The following is a 21412-nucleotide window of genomic DNA, read 5'->3' on the forward strand; positions in this document are numbered from 1 at the left end:
TCGGAAAACTCAGGGAGATGGCCAAGTTTCTTAAAACTAGAGGTGACAGTGAGAACACAGGGCCTACTTTATGTCCTGTTTATCATCACATGCCAGGTACTTTTCTAAGTGCATAGTGCATAGTCTTTCAGCACTCCCAATAATCCTATACGTTGGAACTATTAATATACTCTCTTCATAGATGAGGAAAATGAAGCACTGAGAGGTGAGGTGACTTCCTCAATGTCCTACAACTAATAGAAGGTGGAGCTGTGACTGGAACCCAAGTCTGAGTGCCGGGGATACCAGCTGCCTGTTTCCTTTGTCTCAGTAGTCTCCTTCCTCACAACTCACCCCACATAGGTTGTAAGGATGTGTTTCTAAACATATACAATCTCAGAAGCAAATGGATAATTAAATGAACAAGAAACCCAAAAGAAGTCCATGTCAAAGGAAGAAAACATTAACTTGATAGTTTTCAAGCTTCTTTTGCCTCCACCATCTTATTTCAACCCAATCAATGTGATAGAAACGGGTGGAGCTGGTCTGGTTGGAGTACAAAAGCCACACCAGCTCTGACTGCACTGTGCCCTCCACTTTGGCCCTGGCAGCTTAAAGATCTAAGGGACTCAGTTAAAAGCCATGTCCTACCTACATCAACCACTGGCTGAAAAGAAAACTGGGGATACTGGAATCAATTCACTTGTCCTCGTTATCTGACTTGGTATTAAATGTTAGAGTTAAATTTTTTTCCCAGCAGTTTGCAACATTTTAATTAGAAGCTCTCCAGCTTGATCATTAAAACTTCTTATAATGAACTGTTTTTGGAGTTGTTTTGCATTCCTATTCATTTTATATAGTCTAGATGGCCTTATTAAGCACAGGAGAATAGCTGTGAGGAAGGATTAGGCTGAAAAAAGGGGGGAGCAAAGATAAGGCATCTGTGGAAGTTGAGAATATTGAGAAAGGTTTGGCATGTAGTATAGATTTTAAAGAAAGTCAGCTTGACTTTGGAAATGAATAGCTGAGAGAGTGGTTCTTTTGTTTGTTTTCTTGACTTTTCCCTTTCTGGTTCTTCAAAAGGAATTCAGGATATTTATTCTTCCTTAGTTATGTTTTTTCTGAACATTATCTAAGCAGTCCAAATTCTCTGCATGAGGTATCACCACATCTGCTGGGCTATTTGGTGTGCTTTTTTTTAAGCTGGAGATCAGGTCACCCAAGCTCATATAGTTTCTAAAATATTTCTTCCAAGTATGCCTAGACTCAATGTCAGAGGTTTCCTTTGCTACTTAAATAAATCCACACCACTGCTACCAACACTTCTACCAAGATGTCGATTTCTCCTAGCCATTTCAACTCATGTGTTTACTTCATTAGTATAACTAGGATCCACTTCTCTGTGTTACTCTCAAAGATGTTCTATGTGCTTCTTTCTTCTAGGAATTTGGGGGGTATGGGTTTTTTTACCAGAATAATATGGAGACAGGTGATTCTAGGATTGAACTGGGTTTCTTCACGTACTAGCCAACACCTCTTTGGGCAAGTTACTTAAACTCTCATTGCCTCAAATTCCTCATCTGTAAACTGGGGATTAAATGATACCTATTTTGAGCTCTACTGAACCTTAGCAAAACAGCTAAATCTATTCATATGCAAACTCTTTTAGACCATAGGAAAAAAGATAAAAAGGTAGGTCCAAGATGGTGGAGTAGGTGGAAATTGCCCTCACCTCCTCCCATGACCACATGAAAATTAAAACTAAATTTTACAAAATCAACCTGGATCACCATTTGAAGAGTAGCTGAACAGAAGTCCTATACTAAGGGTATAAAGATGAAGCCACATTGAGACTTGTAGGAGGAGCAGAGATGCAGCGGTTGAGAATCCGGAGAGATATCTCAGCTGCAAAGTTTCCCCTGGAAAAATGAAGGGTCTCAGCCCCACACTGGTTCCCCAGCCCAGAGCACCAGTGCCGAGAAAACACCTGGCTGTGGACATCAGTGGGCATTTGTTCGTTCCCAGGGAAACAGAGGCTGCTGGAAACCCAGAGGTACTCTTAAAGAGCTAACACACAACTCTCCCTCACAGACATTCACCCTGGGCTCCAGTGGAGGGATAGTAGCTCCAGGGAGTACCAGAGTCATATAAGGAGAGACTAAGTTGTGTGGTTTCAAGGCAAGGGCTGGAAGGACAGCCTCCAATGTCCCGGTGTTGAGTCCTCCTACTACACGAACCATGGGCACCATCTTTCCTGGGTTCAGCACTCCCCCAGTGTCAGTATCTTGACACTGGCTCCACCCTGAGGCCCCACCATAACCAGCTTGAGCATAGCTGGAGCTGCCTGCGGGCATCACCCATTCCTGTGTGGAACCCTTCCCCCACATGACATTAGCATGGTGAGCTATACTAGCTCCATCTTGATGACGCCCTGAGGTCCTGCCCTAACTGTCTCACATGCAGCCAGAAGTTCAGTCAGTGGTAGCTACTAGCCTGGGCTCGTGTTGCATTCCTTAAAAAACTCCCCAGGAATTCTGGTCAAGCTCTAGAGTGCCAGAGACACAGGGAGAAACTGAGTTGTCTGGCTTCAGGACAAGGGCCATCTTCCAACAAGGCCACATTTCCTATGTTAAGCCTTCACTCCACATGACCAAATCTAAATCTGCTTTTGCCTGATGACTCTACTAGCTTCACCCTGATAACTCCCTGAGGCCCCACTCTCGCTGCAGTGGTCCAGGTAGCTGGCAGCTGGCCTCAATGTACCCAGAGACTTTTGCTGAACGGTCTCAGACCCAGCACAGCTGCTGAGTTTGAAACAGTTATTAACCTGGTAAACACCACTCACCCCTACCTGGTGATTCCCTGAGAATCTGCCACACACAACTCACTACCTGAGGATCTTACAGTGGTTGAGCCTAAAAGCAGGTAGCACCAGGTCTCAGGTACCTTGGGCCTTTTACTGACCTGCCCCAGGACCAGTACTGGAGGCAGATGGCCTCAGTTGGCAGCTTGGCCTCTTGCATGCGCACAGGTCTAGCAGAGGCAGCTACAAACCATGGATTACTTTGTAGCTCCTAACAAGTAGGCCAGTGCTGGTCACTGGCAGGGTCTGATATTAATCTGCATTGGAGTCCTTCTCAAAAGGCTCCAGAACCAACACAACTGGAGGCTGGCTTGAGGCTATAACAATAGAGCACCACTCAGTTAGCTCCACAAGTGGCACACCCAAAGAGAGGCCTCAGTAGGCACCAGACCCTGATGGGGCAAATTCGGCTTCGTCGGGTCAACCTTCACAGAGCAGCTTATACATTGTGGTTGTGGCCAGTCCTCATAGCCAGCCAGCCAACCTAGGGTCAATCCACAGATGTCCCAACAGCAGTCAAGACTCAGTGACAACAGGAAGGAACACATAAACCACACAAGAGACATTCCTGGAGCACCCAGCTAAGGTGATCGGGGAGACAGCATGATTGTGCCCCATAGGACACCTGCTACATAAGGCCACCCTACCAAGACTGGGAGACATAGCAGATCTACATAATACACAGAAACAAACACAGAGAGGCAGCCAAAATGAGGAGACAAAGAAACATGGCCTCAATGAAAGAACAGGAGAAGTCTCCAGAAAAATAAATAAAATGGAGTCAAGCAATCTACCTGATACAGAGTTCAAAGCAATGGTTATAAGGATGCTCAAGAAACTTAGTGAGAACTTCAATAGCATAACAAAGGACATAAAAAGCATAAAAAAGAACCAGTCAGAAATGAAGAATACAGTAGAAGGAATCAACAGGAGATTAGATGAAGTAGAGGATCAATTCAATGATTTGGTAGCAGAAAACACCCAATCAGAGCGGCAGAAAGAAAAAGGATTTTTTTTTTAAAAATGAGGGTAGTTTAAGGGACCTCTGGGACAACATCAAGCATAACAACATTCATATCCTAGGAGTACCAGAAGGAGGAGAGAAAGCAAGGAACTGAGAACATATTTCAAGAAATAGTGACTGAAAACTTTCCTGGTGAAGGAAAAAGATACACAAATTCAGGAGGCACAGAGAGTCCCAAGCAAGATGAACCCAAAGAGGCCCACACTATGACACATCATAATTAAAATGGCGAAGGTTAAAGACAGGAGAGAATCTTAAAAGCAACAAAAGATAGACAGTTAGTTACCTACCAGCTGATTTCTCAACAGAAACATTGCAAGCCAGAGGGAGTGGTAAGAAATAAAGTAATGTAAAGCAAGGGCCTATAACCAAGACTGCTCTACTCATCAAAGCTATCATTTAAATTTGAAGGAGAGATAAAGACTATCAGCTGATTTCTCAACAGAAACATTGCAAGCCAGAGGGAGTGGTAAGAAATAAAGTAATGTAAAGCAAGGGCCTATAACCAAGACTGCTCTACTCATCAAAGCTATCATTTAAATTTGAAGGAGAGATAAAGAGCTTCCCAAGCAAGAAAAAGCTAAAGAAGTACATCACCACCAAACCAGTATTATAAGAAGAAAAAGGGGGGAGAAGGAACATAAATATAAATAATATAAATTATAAATAATAATATAAAAAATAAAATGCCTATCAATAATAACTTTAAATGTAAATGGATTAAATGCTCTAATCAAAAGACAAAGGGGGCTGAATGGATAAGAAAATAAGACTGATATATAAGAGACCCACTATAAGAGACCCACTTCAGATCGAAAGACACACAAAGACCTAACATAAAGGCATAAAAAATGATATTTCATGCAAATGGAAACAAAAAAGCTGGGGTAGCAATACTTATATCGTATAAGCTAGACTAAAACAAAGACTATAATAACGAACAAAGAAGGACATTACATTCTTTTCTAGTGCACATGGAACATTTCCAGAATAGATTACATATTAGGCCACAAAACAAGTCTCAATAAATTTAAGGAGATTGAAATCATATCAAGCATCTTCTCTGACCATAATGGTATGTAACTAGAAATCAATTACAAGAAAAAACTGAAAAACACACAGAGACTAACATGTTATTAAACAATGAATGGGCTAACAATGGTATCAAGGAAGAAATCAAAAGATACCTTGAGACAAATGAAAATGAAAATACAACACAAAATCTATTACACACACCGAAAGCAGCCTTAAGAGGGCAATTTATAGTGATACAGGCCTATCTCAAGAAGTAAGAAAAATCTCGAATAAACAATCTAACCTTAACTTAAAGAAACTAGAAAAAAAAAAAGCAAACAAAGCCCAAAGTGAGTAAAGAGAAGAAAATAATAAAGATCAGGGTAGAAATAAATGAAGCAGAGTCTAAAAAAAACAGTACAAGAAGTCAATGAAACGAAGAGCTGGTTCTTTGAAAAGATAAACAAAATTGATTAACCTTTAACCAGACTCATCTAGAAAAGAAGAGAGATGACCCAAATAAATAAAATCATAAATGAAAGAGAAGTGATGACTGACACCACAGAAATACAAAGGATTATAAGAAAACACTATGAACAATTATATGCCAACAAGATAAATTCCTAGAAACATACAGATCCTCCAAGACTAAATCAAGAAGAAACAGAAAATCTGAACCGACCAATTATAACCAACAAAATCAATTCCGTATTCAAAAATCTCCCAGCAAACAGGAGTCCTGGAATGGGTGGCTTCAAACGTAAATTTTACCAAACATTCAAAGAATTAATACCTATTCTCAAACTATTCCAAAAAATTCAAGAGGAAAGACTCTCAAATTCATTTACAAGACCAACATTATCATGATTGCAAAATCTGACAGACATTACAAGAAAGAAAATTATAGGCCAATATTTCTGATGCATATAGATGCAAAAATTCTCAAAAAATATTAACAAACCAAATACAGCCATACATTAAAAGTCATACACTGTGATCAAGTCAGATTTATTCCTGGGATGCAAGTTTGTTTCAATATCTGCAATCAATTAACGTGATACACCACATAAACAAAAGGAAGAATAAAAATCATATGATCGTATCAATAGATGCAGAAAAAGCATGTGACAAAATTGAGCACCCATTTATGATAAAAATTCTCAGCAAAGTAGGAATAGAGGGAACATACCTCAACATAGTAAAGGTCGATGAACCGACAGTTGACATCATACTTAACAGAGAAAAGCTAAAATTGTTTTCCTTAAGATCAGGAACAAAACAGGGAAGTTCGTTTTCTTTTTTTTAAAAAAAAATATGTCTTCATTGATTTCAGAGAGAGGAAGGTGGGGAGAGAGAGAGAGAGAGAGAGAGAAAGAGAAAATCAATGATGAGAGAGTCATTGATCAGCTGCCTCCTGCGCTTCCCCCACTGGGGGTTGAGCCCACAACCTGGGTATGTGCCCTGACTGGGAATTGAACCTCAGTCTCCTGGATCATAAGTATGCTCAACCTCTGAGCCATGCAGGCCAGGCAGGATGTCTGCTTTCACCTCTCATATTCAAAATAGTACTGGAAGTGTTAGTCACAGTAATCAGACAAAAAAAAGCCCAGAAATAAACCCATGCCTTTATGGTCAATTAATATATGACAAAGGAGACATGAACATACAATGGGGTAAAGAAAGTCTATTCAATAAATGGTGTTGGCAAAATTGGACAGATACATACAAAAAAATTAAAACTAGACCACCTTCTTATACCATATACAAGAGTAAACTCAAAATAAATTAGACTTAAGTATGAAACTTGAAACCATAAAACTTCTAGAAGAACACATAGGCAATAAACTTTTTGACATTTATTTCAGCAATATTTTTTCTGATATATCTCCTCAGGCAAGGGAAACAAAAGAAAAAATAAACAAATGGAACTACATCAAACTAAAAAGGTTTTGTACAGCAAAGAAAATCATCAGCAAAATCAAAAGACAACCTATTTACCAAGTATGCATCCAATAACGGGTTAATATCCAAAATTTATAAAGAACTCATTCAACTTAGCACCCCAAAATCAAACAACCCAATTAAAAAATGGGTAGAGGACCTGAATAGACACTTCTTCAAAGAGGACATACAGATGGCCCATAGATATATGAAAAGATGCTCAACATCACGAATCATCAGAGAAATAAAAATTAAAACCACAATGAGATATCACCTCACACCGGACAGAATGGCTGTCATCAATAAATTAACAAATAGCAAATGTTGGCAAGGATGTGGAAAAAAGGGAACTCTTATACAGTATTGGTGGGAAGGCATATGGGAGCAGTCACTATGGAAAACAGAATGGGGTTTCTCAAAAAATAAAAATGGAACTGCCTTATGACCCAGCAATTTTCACTTCTGGGCATATATCTGAAAAAATCCTAGACACTAATTCCAAAGAATATATGCACCCCTATGTTCATTGCAGCATTATTTGCAATAGCCAAGATATGAAAGCAACTCAAGTGCCCATCAACAGACGAGTGGATAGAAAAAGTAGTGGTACATATATACAATGGAATATTACTTAGACATAAAAAAGAATGAAATCTTACCATTTGTGACAGCGTGGATGGACCTAAAGGATATTATGCTAAGTGAAATAAATCAGACAGAGAAAGACAAATATCATACGATTTTACTTATATGTGGAACATAAAGAACAAAATAAATGAACAAATAAAATAGAAATAGACTTGTAGATTCAGGGAACAGACTGATAGTTACCAGAGTGGAGGGGGGTTGGGGCACTGGATAAAAAAGTTGAAGGAATTAAGAAGTACAGATCGGTGGTTACAAAATTGTCATGGGGATGTAAAGTTCAGCATAGGAAATAAAGTCAATAATATTGTAATAACTATATATGGTGCCACGTGGGTACCTGGATTATCAGGGCGATCACTTTGTAAATTTATACAAAATAATATTGAATGTCAACTGTAATTGAAAAATAAAATTTAAAACAGAAAAAATAAAGAACCACCCAACTCATTATATGAAGCCAATATCACTTTGCTTTAAAACTAAAGGCCAGTATTACTTATGAAGATAAGATGAACAATCCCAAATTAAATATTATCAAATCAAAACCAATGACATTTCAAACCAGTAGGGGAAAAAATAAACAATTAAATAAATGGTATTCCGACAACTGACTATACATATACTTGGAAGATATAAATTCCACATGAATACGACAAATCCAATATTTAAAACATGTTCTAGAAGGTGAAGGGATTAGCCAAAGAACATATATGTGTAGCCCATGGACTCAGACAACAGTGTGGTGATGGCCAGGGGGAGGCAGGGCAGAGGCTGGGTGGAGGTGGGTAAAGGGGGAGAAAATGGAGGTTTTCTGTAATACTGTCAACAATAAATAACTAAACATAAAAAATAAAACATGTTATAAACTTGGACTAAGTAGGACTTTCTGAACTAAGACTTGCTTAGCAACACACACCACTGTGTGACTTAGAGTACATTATTTAGCTTTCTGAGATATTGTGGGAGTTTTTTTGTTTTTAATCAATAGAATAGAGATGATGATAGAAGTATTGTGAAATACACTGCTCTGGCAAATCTCATTTGTTACATCAAACTTTGTGGTTTAATAGTTGTATCCAGTTCTGCATACCTCAGTCCTCTGGAGGTATTGAAATTTTATTTTTCCAGCTGCTATTAAGAACATATTTGAGCCCAGCTGGTGTGGCTCAGTTGGTTGAGCACCGTCCCATGCATCAGGAGGCCACTGGTTCGATTCCCCATCAGGGCACATGCCCAGGTTGCAGGCTCAGGCCCCAGTAGGGGCTGTGCAAGAGGCAGCCTGTCGATGTTCTGCTCTCACATCAATATTTCTCTCCCTCTCACTTTCCCTCTCTGAAATCAATAAAAACACATCTTAAAAAAATAAAAACATATCTGAGTCTAATATGAAGAAATTCTCCATATGTTAACTCCTATATTAACTCCTATATCTCAGCACCTCTAGAAATGACAAAACTTTCTCCAGCATTTTTTACAAGTTCTTCCTATTGACATGATGCCTTGCTGATATATGATTATATATGCCTGTACAAAAGCAGCAAAAGATCCGGAAATTCTGGATATTCTTTGATTTTCTCCTTTTAAGATCTGTTCCCATAAGAAGAAAATTATTGGTTTTATCTAATTTAGTGGGCCACTTTCTTTTTAAAAAAAAAATTTTTTTTAATCCTTACCAGAGGATATTTTTTCCATTGCTTTTCAGAGAGAGTGACAGAGAGAGAGAAAAACACATTGATGTGAGAGAGAGACATCAATTGGTTGCCTCCCTCAGGCTCCCCAGCTGGGGCCCTTGATCAGAATCGAACCCAAAACCCTTCAGTCCACAGGGTGACGCTCTAACCACTGAGCCAAACCAGCTAGGGTGGTGGGCCACTTTCAAGAACTCTCTCCACCCCTTTGCAGTAAGGAGTGAATAATGCTTTACCAAGCAGAAGTAAAAGCATGTTAAGGTCATTTCTTTTTCCTCTTGAGCAAAAAGGTAAAAAGACAAACCCTGATTTATTGGCTAAACTGTTACGTTGGTCGTTTGGCTGTTTGTTCCCCTTCCCAGATGAACAATTCTATGACAAAGTAACTCTATGTGTAGAATGAGACTCAGTTGCAAGTGACAGAGTCCAATTCAAACCAACCCAAGGAAATTCCTAGGGGCATCACCTAGCCTCAGTGGGTGGAGCGTCCAAGGCTGGGTATGTCTTCAGGCACAGCCGGTTTGCGTGGTTAAGGCCTAGGCCCACCTGACCCGTGAGGGATGAGTTCCCCTCAGAAAGAGACGGGGCCGGCCGCCTTGGCAGAAAAAAAAGGAGAGCACTGAACTGGCAAAAGCAAGAGCCGCCCACAGCAGTAATGGAAGAGGCGTCCTGGTTCCACACGGTGTACGGTGGTGCCTACATTGCCGTCTTCTCCCTGAGGTCATTGTTTGCATCAAGGCGTTGCAACATCGCCGCAGTCTTGCTAGGCCGGGGAGCCAGTTGTCTGGAGAGTATCTGCTTCAGTTCCTTGAATGTGTCTCCGTAACAGGCCAGAAAACAACTTGCCTGCACTCTGGCTGCTGTCCTGCCCCCATGTTATTTTGTTGTGATGTTGACTAAGTTAACAACCCATATTTTGTTTATTGTGAGTATGGGAGCTTTAATTAGGGCAGGATGATGTACCATACACAAACACTGGGAAGGCAAATGCTCATAACCTCTGATGGGATTTCAGTGAAAAGTCTTCCACAGAAGGTTCTGGGTCTCATTTTCCTGGAAGTGCAGGGAGTTCCTGAGGCTTTGTCATCTCTTGATTGCGGCCTGTTAGTCCTGCCCTTGACATCTACTGAGGAAAATGACCTGTGCTGGTAGGTAGTGGAGGAGGCCTCTGATTGCTTTGGGAATCACAATCTAATTCCCCACTGCAGAACTATGACCGGGACATGTTGGCACAGTTGACAAATGCTTGGCCCACTCCTGGGGCTCCCGTGGCCCTCTGCACCCCGGGGAAGTCTTCTCCCATTCTGTCTGCCTCAGGAGAGGTTGAGACACCTTCCAGTTTTTTGTTCCCAAATTAGGTCTGTCTGTCCTCTCTCCACTCCTCCCGTCGCCTCTCTCCCGCAGTCATTAGGATGCTCTGTCTCAAGCAGGGAGCAGCCAGGCTATTGGTAACCATAGGCAACCAAGAACCTGCCTTAGCTATGTGCGCTATCTTTGTGCGGAGCAATCCAGCCACTGGCTGGGTAGACGGGAAAATATGCTCTACGGGTTTTCTTGTGCAGTAAAATATCGGCTTCTCTTTTTTTTAGAACGACCAGTTCATGGGCGAGATGCAGATAATTGGAGGCTATGATCTCTCATCCCTGGCTGGAAAGGTTTGTTAATGTAACTCTGCTCAGTTCGCACCGATGTGTGATGTGGGGAAATCAGTGACCTTCATCGCAGGTCAGCACTTGCAGTACATTTCAGGCACTCTCCAGGGTTTGCTAATTCATGCAAATGGATGTGTGAACTCTTTTAATGATTTCTCCTTTATAAAACACTCCTTTTATAATGCTTCCAGGACATGATGCAGACCCAATCTTTCGTCTGCGAGCTTTCTTCCAATCTTATTTCAGACAACCTCGTATTACAAAACCCCTTGGCACTCCTTGTTCTTTCTTTTCTGCTCACCCTTTCAGGTACCTCCTGAAAAGGAAGCTTTTCCCTTTATTTGTCTGCTTTATGCCTCTCATCTCTGCCTAAGCACCCAGGCATTTCAGTAAGACATTTAATAAACGGGTTTGTTGAAATGTACAAAATTTGGGGAGGAATTTAAAAAAAAGACATTTGTGACAGCACATTTTTCAGCCCTTTGCCCTTTTCCCCATTATTAAAAAGATTTAACCCATTAGATCATGAGGGAAATGCTTTCATTTTTAACATAGAATCCCAAAACTTGCCAATGCTGGTAGTCAAGTGAAAAAAAAAGTTTGGATTCTGACAGAAATGTGTGCATCTGAGAGAAGAGCTGTGTCCTAAAGCAGATGCCCTTCGCTGCAGTGTGACCTAAGTGAAAGTTTTGCCGTGAATGAAAGCAACACAGAATTTGTTTTTGTTCAGCTCTCCTGATATATCTTGTATTCATTATCTCTGAACAACAGATTTCTAAGTAAAATGCTCAGTCTGTTGCACAAGCTTAATCTCTCAGATTTGTGGTTGTTATTGTTATGCAATGAACGGATGGTTGAAAGGAGTATCAGTCACATTTGATACAAAAATGAGTAATAACTCTGGGGACACTCTACCACCACAAGGGCTCACGACAAAACAGCTACTTCCCTCTATTCTGAAGGCAGCTTGGGGCATTCAAGTGTTAAATTACTATCTAGCAGTAAATTATGTCCCATAGAAATTGGAATTAACTTGATGTTAATGTATCACTAGGCCACCATTTAATGTTACTTCTTCAATATATAAAAATAACATCCTAGAAAGCTAAAATACTCAAAGTAATTTCCAGAAATTCATAACTTTTAACACCCCTGGAATGGTCTTTAAACGATGTCATTTTTTAAAAATCTTTTCACTTACCTTTATTTTATCTTTATGAAATGTGTAATTTTATTGATATTTGAAAATTTGCATGTATCAATCACTTCAGACTCTATAACATATCAATGTATACATGTGTAAGTCTATAGTTATACTTTTATAGTTAACTTAATGTGTGTGGTATCAGATCACCCATCTTAAGCATTATGTTCTTATCAAATGGGGAAGTAAACAACAGAGGTAAAGCTAGGTTGCAGCCACTAATATTGTGGAAATATGTCATTAGAATTCCTGAAGGTCAAAAGCTGGCAAGTGATACTGAACACAGCCCAATATGAAACTACATCTGTTTTATATAGTTTTTGTAAGCAAATGTTAGTTCTGTATGAAGCATTGCTTTCATTTAGGAAAAGATGAGGCAAACCTAATTTAAGTCATTATACCGAGCTAATATTATTACTGTACTTTTTTCTCCTAAGAGCTGAATGAAAGCTCAGGTAGATAAGTTTATAAATAGCAACTGTGTTCTAAGTGAATACACATTTTAAAACTTGAGGTACTATTGACATGTAACATTATATTAGTTTCAGATGTACCACACAATGTTTCGGTATTTGCAAAATGACCAACATAAGTCTAGTTAACGTCTAGTTAACATGGTAAGACATTTTAGTACTTCATTGTATGACATTGCCTTACAGGTTTATGGCACAATAGAAATGTGCCTTGTGCTTTTACCATGGGGTCTGTCAATTTGGACACTCTAAGAACCTCAAATGAATGCCTCCATGAAAAAAACTGCACACAGAACTGTGGTCCTTCTGTCCTTCCTTCTAAAATCATCTTCTATTTCCTTTTAGAGTGATTTCCCTCTTAGGTAAGTACTGGATAGTCCTTCCCCTGAAGAGACAGAAAAGAGGTTGAAGGAAGGATACTTTCTTACTGGGGGTAAAGTGAGCAGAAAGGGTGATAGCGCTTTGCCTCAGTATCCCCTCCTGTAATTACTACAAAGGCCACCCTCATGAGAAAGTAGAGATCATGGAAGTTCAGGTAGGAGAGAGGGGAAACCAGCCAACAGTCAGATTCAACTTTTGCTAGCCTCATAAATGATTCTTTCAGGTTGCCAGGTACCATTCTGCAGCATCTTCACACCCTCCGTGTGTCCATGGATGTGTTTCTATATGTTTTTCAGCATATGCCAAGTAAAACCCTTTGGGCTTAGGACACACTGGGTTAGTATTTCTAAGATGAATCAGTATCGATTAGCCAGGTTCTCAACCATCACAACACTGTAAGGTTAAAGATCCTGCCATTCAAGGAGCCTAGCTCACAGCAGAAGGGAATGTGAATATGCCAGTGTAGACCACACTCTGTGCCTTCAAGTATATCTCAAATCTGTCCACTTCCCTCAATCTCCTTGGTAAGTGCCCAAATCTAGACCCGTGCTTCTCAAAGTGTGGTCTAGGGCAGGGTTCAGCAAACTTTTCAAGTAAGGGCTAGATAGTAAGTCTTTTAGATTTTGTGGGGCATACAGTCTCTGTTGCAACTGCTTAACTCTTGCCGTCATAGCATGAAAGCAGCCATAGGTAACATGGAAACAAGTATCGATAGTTCAATAAAATTTTATTTACAAAAATAGACAGTGGGCCAGATTTAGCTGATGGGCCACAGTTTGCCAGCCTCTGATCTAGGAACCAGCAAGGTCAGTACCACCTGGAAGCTTATTAGAAATGTAGTATCTCAGATCCCACCCCACATCTTCTGAACTAAGTTCATTTTAACAAAATCCGTAGATGATTTCTTTGGACATTAAGGTTTGAGAAGCACAGGTCTTCCAGGGCGAGGCCACCTATGATAGACTGACTCATCTCCCTGAACTTCTACCTTTATTTAACTTTTGTCACTCTTTAAACCAGCCACAGGGGTCTTCTTAAAATACAAATTGGATCGCACCACTTGCCTACCAAAACCTCTGAGCAACCTCTCAATTAGGGTTATCAGACTTAGCAAAAACAATGGAAAACAGGATACCAAGTTAAATTTGAATTTCAAATAAATAATGAAATATTTAAGTATGTCCGATGTAACATTTGGAACAAACTTCAATTAAAAAGTTAGTTGTTATTTATCTGAAATTCGAATTGAACTGGGTGTTCTGTATTTCACCTGGCAGCCCCATACCCAGTACTTGAGATTATGACCCAAACTCCTTACAGCTTGTAAAACCTGGGTGATCTGGCCTTGTCTCCTTCCCAGCACCATCGAACACCACCCTAACCTCCTCACAGTGCTATAACCACACTGCCTAACCTCCTTCTTGCCAAGATCTTGGACAAGTTGTGGCCACCGCCTGGAATCCATTGTCCTATCCTTCAGGTCTCAGCCTACAGTCTCCTATGTAAGAGAGAACTTCCCTGGCTCTCTGTCTAAAATACTCTCTACACAAGGCTCTTTCCTTGAGCTTAAAGAAATTCAAAGAAGGAATGATTTATTGGGACTGTAACTGTCTTAGTGAGAGAAAGATGAGGTTCTCCTTGGGACCAGAAGGTCCAGGAATAACACATAAGAGAGAGGAAGAACAGCATGGAATGAGGGGAGGGGAGAGGAGAGCAGAGGACAGGTATGGACCAGTGCGAGTGAAGGAAATTAGTCAGAAGTAGGGAAACAATAATTCAAAAAACTGAACATGTAAATTGGATTTGGTGTGTAGAATACATTGAATTTCTCAATAAAGAGTTTGAATTGCTCAGAAAAGCAGAGAGGAGCCACAAAATTTGTTGAGTGGAGTTGACATCATGATGCTGTGTTTTGGGAACATGAACCTGGCAGGAGGGTCGAGTTGACAGAAGGAAGGGAGAGAGACTGCAGGCAGGGAGGCCAGCCAGGAGGTGGTGTGCGTGGAGCAAACCTGAGCGTAATTGAACTACTTCGGGCGTGGCTCAGCTGTTGAAATCGACCTAGGATCCAGGAGATCGAGGTTCTATCCAGGTCAGGGCACATGCCCGGGCTGTGGGCTCGATCAGTGACTCTCTCATCATTGGTGTTTCTCTCTCTCTCTCTCCCTCTCCCTTCCTCTCTCTGAAATCAATAAAGATATATTAAAAAAAAAAAAAAAGGGAAAATAGCTTACCTGTGTAATTTCATGCTATGAGTTAAAAGCATTATAAGCCCCATAACTGTCCTATATAACTCTCAAACCCTCTAAAGACCTGTGGGTTTAAAGATTGAGAAAAGGGAGATTCTAGACAGCCCCCATGCACCTTCCTACCTTCCTTCCTTCCTTCCTTTCATTCTTTCTTTCTCTCCTCTTTTTTTATGTAGCAAAGAGAGAGAAGCTCACAAGGGAAGCTGGCTGAGTCATGCCTTTAAATAGGTCATGGCTGTTGAATAAAGGGAGCCCTCAATAATGAAGTTCAATAGTCTCTTCACTCACAGTATTAAAAGCATTTTACTCAGTGAGTTTAAGCTGTCGGTGCACCCTGCTCTCTGGCTGATTTTATTCAAAGTTGATTTAATCCTGGCACTTCATAAAATGTCTATAGAGCAAGAAGATTTTATTCATGTTCAAGAGAAATCTCTGAAAGGGTGGACTAAAACCAAATGCACGGAAACAAGCTCAGGCCTGGCAAGGGGAAAACACAGATGTGCAGGTTAAGTGCAAGATTCGGGAGATGTGCCCACCCCCAGCCCCAAGTAAGTTCCTAATCCAATGCCAGAGCGGAACATGGGAGCCTGCCAACATGTCCTCCTTGGCTGCCTTAACTCTTGAAATCATTCCTTTTTATTGCATATGACTAGGCTGAGAACAATAATGGAAATGCCCACCGACTGATGTTTCTGGCAATTTCGTGAATTATCACATAAAATGGAATGCTGAATTACATCTCTGTCTCCCCAGGGTTTACCTTCACACTCCTGCTTGGCATCCCCTCTGCGTGGTGTGACCACAGCCGCAACACTGCGCTGCTGCCGATTAGATCTGTGATATAATTTTTGAGTTTTAAAAGACTGAAAGTAGGAATAACCTGTTTAAGAAAACCATTTAGATTTGTATCATTCTTTCCTTCCTTCTTTGCTTCTTCCCTCCTCTTTAGTAAGCTTGACGTGATTAGCTTCAATTAGGATCATGCAATAGCAGAGAAAGAAAACACTTCAGAGATTCCGCATAGAATTTCGCTGGTGGCCCCAGGCTGCAGATTTTGCCGGCTTTCTGGGAGGAAATGAGCTAGGTGTGATGAGATGACTAAGACAGAAACTGGCGAACATATCAGATTTAGTGATCAGTTGTCGGATTGCAAGTGTTTAGGAGGCACAATGTGTTCTGAAGAAATTTGCAAGGCTGCCCACTCAAAAAAAAAGGGAATTTTAGAAGATTTCTTAGTGCTAAATTAAAATCAGTAGACATTAAGTGTAGCTCAATTAAAGAGGAGTTGTACATCCTTAAGGAAAAAATGGGGGGGGGGGGTGTATCGAAAGTATAGTGAACTAGAGAAAGGGAAAGAAATGAGGTCAGAATTGTTGATTTGTTCCACAGGCATTTCTTGAGCAACTGCTCTATACCTGTCTCCATGTTATATATTGATCGTATAAGATGAGTTAGCCTTATCTTGTAAAGCTATAGGAAAACGTAAAGAGATTAGTTCTTTTAGACACTGGTAAAAATGCTTCCAAATTGGGGTGGTTGCTTTATCTCTCCTCTTGGGCTACTTTTTGTTTCACATGATAGAATCAAGCTTCCAAAGGGGCGAAAGGCATTGCTTTGGTTGGAGGTGAGCTTTTCACATAACATATGGGCCACTGAAAAATCCAGACAGTGGCATATACTACTAATGAAAGAATTGGAAAGTTTTTCATTATCAGATTAAAACAGAAAGAGACTGCGAACTACTGATTTTAATTTGGCACTAGGAGATCTAAAATCCCCCACCCTCCGGCCTTTTTTTGAGTGGGGAGCCTTGCAGATATTCTCCAAGTATTCTTGTTGGTTCATGAGCATCGTTGGTACGTCTCAATCAGACTAAAAATCACATCCTGACTAACTGTTACGAGTGGTGGTTAAGACTGGAGCATATGTGTTTAGAATACCGGGGTGAGTCATATTCTCAGGGTAGAGAGGATACTGGGAATATCACCTGCTTCAAAAATTGACAGAATAATCATACATTGTAATGACAAAATTAAGATTGAAAACGGATTTAATGAATAAAATACCATACATGAGAGAAAAACACCTCCAGAAAGAATTTCGCCTCAGCATGCAATTGACACATTAAAGTAACATGGTGCAAATTTAACAGAGTTTTTGGTTGGCTGGTTAACATTTTTATCACATCTCTTTTGCATTAGCTATAAGTGAGATACATAAAGTGTAAGGTTTGATCCCATTTTTAAGCTACTATCTGAATCATTGGGATAAATGAAAGTTCATCTGAAAAAAGAAACCGATACCCTGAGGAAATATCCACACCGCTCGGCTAATTGGAATGGCATAATAACACGGTCATATTTTAATTTGGTGGGACAGTACTGACATGTAACTACTAATCCATTTAATTGGTTGATTTTAACTCATTAATAAGTATAATTAGTTATTACTCCTTCATCCAACAAATAATTGCTTAGCCTCTATATACAGGTGCTGAGGGACTGAGAATACAGTAATAAGCAAGATAAACATGATTCCCACCCTCATGGACTTTATACTCTAGTGGAGAACACAGGTATCAAACAAGAAATTTAAATGAAATATAACCAGCGCTCTTAGGGCAGAAGTCAATGAATGACTTGAAAGCGCATAGCAAGGAACCTACCCATGTTGCTGAAAATATAAACCAGGCACCTGACAGCCCTCTCTGCATCCCACCCCCTTCCTCAGGGTTGAAACTTCGAAAGTACAGAGTCCCCAGTGATGTTGGTGGCTATGCAGAAATAGGGCTGTCCCAGCCGAATGCATGATCCCTCTACCGAGCACTGTCTCCATGACCAAGGCAGTTTATGTGAGCTTTGTTTTCCTGGGAAATGCATAGTAAGCTTTGCATACCAAAGAGTGCTGGGTGGGATGACAGAGGATAGCTCTTTAGACGGGTAACAGGGCCTCAGATAAGCCTGCTCCTAACCTGAATATAGATAGTAGAAAATATTGCAGCAGCAAGTCATTGCAGACAGACTGTTAAAATGAGTCTGGTCGCTTAGATTACCTCCAGCATTTAGGTTAGATGAATGGGGAAGACCAAGTAAGTAAACTGCAAAATTCCAACTATAAGCAAAATGTGTGTTTATCCTGTGAGCCAGATTTGCACGAGATCCTAAAATAACTGGGGTTTTTGTTTGTTTGTTTGTTTGTTTTTGTTTTCTCAGAATGTCCTCATTGTTGAGGTAAGCTGACTTTTTTACCCATATTTGGAAGTTGAAAGGATGAACAGTGAGTTTTAAAATATAGAACTTGTTATCAAACTGTCCAAGAATTTATTGAATTCCTTCTGTGTGCATGGTTCTCCAAATTCATTGATTAGGAGCCAACTAGAGTCGCTAACTTGAAATAACTTATAAAAAAGCTCTTATATATTTACTTTCACACATGTCTATATTGGTTATTATACCTATTTGTGAGCCAGACATTTTTACAGAAGAGAAAACCAACCTACAAAGCCAAGTTTATCTAATAGTTAAACCAAGGTTAGAACCCTCTTCACCCTTAACTCAGTGTTCTTGCTAATGACTTCTAATGACTCTGAACAACTCTGCCTTCAGCATGCAAATCATAAATACAATCAATTTTAAAATGTCGGTCCAAAGTAAAGCTATGAATTAATTTAATTGGTTCTGTTTAAAAAGGAAGGGAGAGAGGGAGGGAGGAAGGAAGGGGGGAAGAGAGAGAGAACAAAAGAGAGAAAGGGAAGGAAAATAGGGGGGAAAAAAGAAAAAACAGGCCCTGTGGCAGCAGTGGACTAATACAGCAAATGTCCCTGTTTCCCTCAGGAGCACACCTGTCTTATCAGCTGGCAGAAATTCAGGGGAGCCGTCTTCAAGCTTTTGTTACACGGGTGCCCTGTGTGCCATATGTATGTGCAGTTCTTCTGGCTCAGACATGACCCATGAAGTAGACCCTCTAGCCAAACGAATTGCCCAACTCTGGCTAAATTCAGACCGCTTGTTTTGATAATCAGCTCCTGACAGCTGATTTCTGTCCCGAGGACAATAAATTTCTGCTGCCCATTCTACTCTAATTGAGCAGCAGCTCATCAGCGGAGATGAGCCTCGGCTCACGGCAGGCCCGCACTCTCAGAATTCAAGGGCTGTCACCAGCTGCTGTCCAGACACATCTCACTTCCTAGCCACAGAGTCCCCTGTTGAGCGGGGAGGGTAAGGAGGAGGTGTTTATCCATTCAGTGTATTCAGATGTACATCCCAGGTCCATGAAAATTCATGCATCCTGTATTGTGTTACATAACCTCGGGGCCAAATGCAGTCCTTGAATGTGCGTTGCACGAGTCCGAATGTACTCAGTGAGGAGCCCCACATGCTCGCTCTCCAAAGGCTGAATTTAGCCTTTCAACCCAGCTCAAAGATTCAAAGATATAATTACCAATGTATTTCCCCAAATGCAGCTTCCAGAAAGAAGCACCTATCTAAAAAAATAGAACCATTTCTGCCTCCTACTTTGACTCCAGTTTGATTGCAATTCTAATTATGATGCATTATTAATAAGGAATATAATTATCTGTCTGAATGAAAAATCTACTGTGCTGCCCAACTGCATTTGGTTGAATCTGTCTGTTCTCTTTGCAAAGGATGTTGTTGGAACAGGGAGGACCATGAAAGTTCTGCTCAGCAGCATAAAAAAATACAAGCCCAACATGATTAAGGTGGCCAGGTGAGTAGGACACACATCATTGTTGTTTCTGACTTTCCATACCAGCCCTAGAGGGATGCTAACACAGGATGCTGTGTCCAGAGAGTGCAGTCTGTTCCAAACCATTGACCCTTTGCTCTGGGGTGTTCCAGCTTGACCACACTGTACACATAGCCCATTTGACTGCTGGCCTGAGAGAGAGAAAAGGGAACGGACATGCTCTGCTGTGGCTGAGCCCCTCTTGACTGCCTCTAGCTGTTTCCAGGAGCAGCTGGCTGGGCCCCCCGTGCCAGGGCCCCCTCCCTTCCTTTCATCCACAGTCACTGAGGTGGTGCCGCAGTGGCAGAAGCATGAATTGGAGGGCTGTGACGATGCCCCATATGCTCAAGGGAAAAAATACATATTTTAAAAACGACGTATTTTAATGATGTTTCATTCTATTTGCCACTCACAGAGATTTTATGTGGATCACTAAAGCTTTTTTTTTTTTTTTTAATGATAGTTTGTTGGTGAAGAGAACACCTAGAAGTGATGGCTTTAGACCTGACTGTAAGTGCTTTTGGTGTTTGTTTGCTAATGGGTTGCTTCGTAGTGGTGGTTTGTGTTTAAGAAATTCCTATTTGACAAATAGGAATTCGTGGAAGCTGCATAGGTTTGATAGACTCACACATATTCCCTGATCTCCCCAGCCTTGCTCGGGAGGCTAGAACTCTTTACAAGGGGCTTAAATTTTCTGACTCGCATCTTTCACAGGAACTCAGTTGTGTGCGTGCTTGGTTTTCCTTAGCACCTTAACTCCAAAGAATTCAGATGATAGGTTTCAGGTGGTGCAGAGACTCGACCTCTCTGCACTAACTGGGATGCACAGGTGTCCTGCTGTGACCGCTGTCCCCACCAATCAGACATGGAGAGACACTTGTAATGGTTAGGGGTATTCTCATACCATCCCCAGGAACTGTTTCCAGACAGGGCACAATGCTGACCTTCAGCGAGCCCGAAGTTTAGCACACAGAAGGGGAAACCCAAGACATCTCCCCACCACCTCTAAACAATAGTTCAATAACACAGAGAATTAAATGGGCAGCATAGGAAATATAGTCAATAATAGTGTAATACCTTTGTATGATAACAGATGGTAATTAGAGTTACTGTGCTGATCATTTTGTATGTATAAGAACATCAAACCACTATGTTGTACACCTGATACCAATCTAATATTGTATGCCGACTATAATTCAATTAAAAAATTAAAAAATAAATATAACTTCACAGAAGCCGAACAAAAACAGAGAATTCACAGAGCAAATATCTATAGATGCTGTCTTCACGCTTGCCTTCAGACGTGTGTTCTGGAAGACTGTCCTCATCTGGGGCAGAAGGATAAATAAGCAGCTTGATTATTTATTATTCTAACACTGGAGGTGATTTTTTTTTCACTTGCATAGGCAGACTTCAGCTTGCTTTTTATAACTTACATTTGCTCTACAGCCTCTGGGATAATTTGGCTACGGTTCTCATCAGCAAGCTGAACAAACATTACAGCGAGAGGAGAATGCTATGGATGGGTAATGTGCCAGTGACATTTAGCC

The 21412-nt window shown here is 40.7% G+C and overlaps 1 protein-coding gene across 2 annotated transcripts in view; it reads left to right on the plus strand.

Annotated features, from left to right (window-relative positions):
* PRTFDC1 (phosphoribosyl transferase domain containing 1) overlaps positions 1 to 21412 on the plus strand; it is a 90966-nt gene that overhangs the window by 64128 nt on the left and 5426 nt on the right. Inside the window, exons 4-7 of one of the 2 annotated variants that reach the window (XM_081145933.1) lie at positions 10747 to 10812; positions 18329 to 18346; positions 19762 to 19844; positions 20326 to 20372. In XM_081145933.1, coding sequence (XP_081002059.1) covers positions 10747 to 10812; positions 18329 to 18346; positions 19762 to 19844; positions 20326 to 20372 — 214 coding nt within the window. The remainder of the gene's footprint in view (positions 1 to 10746; positions 10813 to 18328; positions 18347 to 19761; positions 19845 to 20325; positions 20373 to 21412) is intronic. The other variant, XM_081145934.1, reaches the window with a different exon arrangement.

The sequence above is a fragment of the Miniopterus schreibersii genome (assembly GCF_964146895.1).
Source record: "Miniopterus schreibersii genome assembly, chromosome: 1".
NCBI classification, from domain to species: Eukaryota; Metazoa; Chordata; class Mammalia; order Chiroptera; family Miniopteridae; genus Miniopterus; species Miniopterus schreibersii.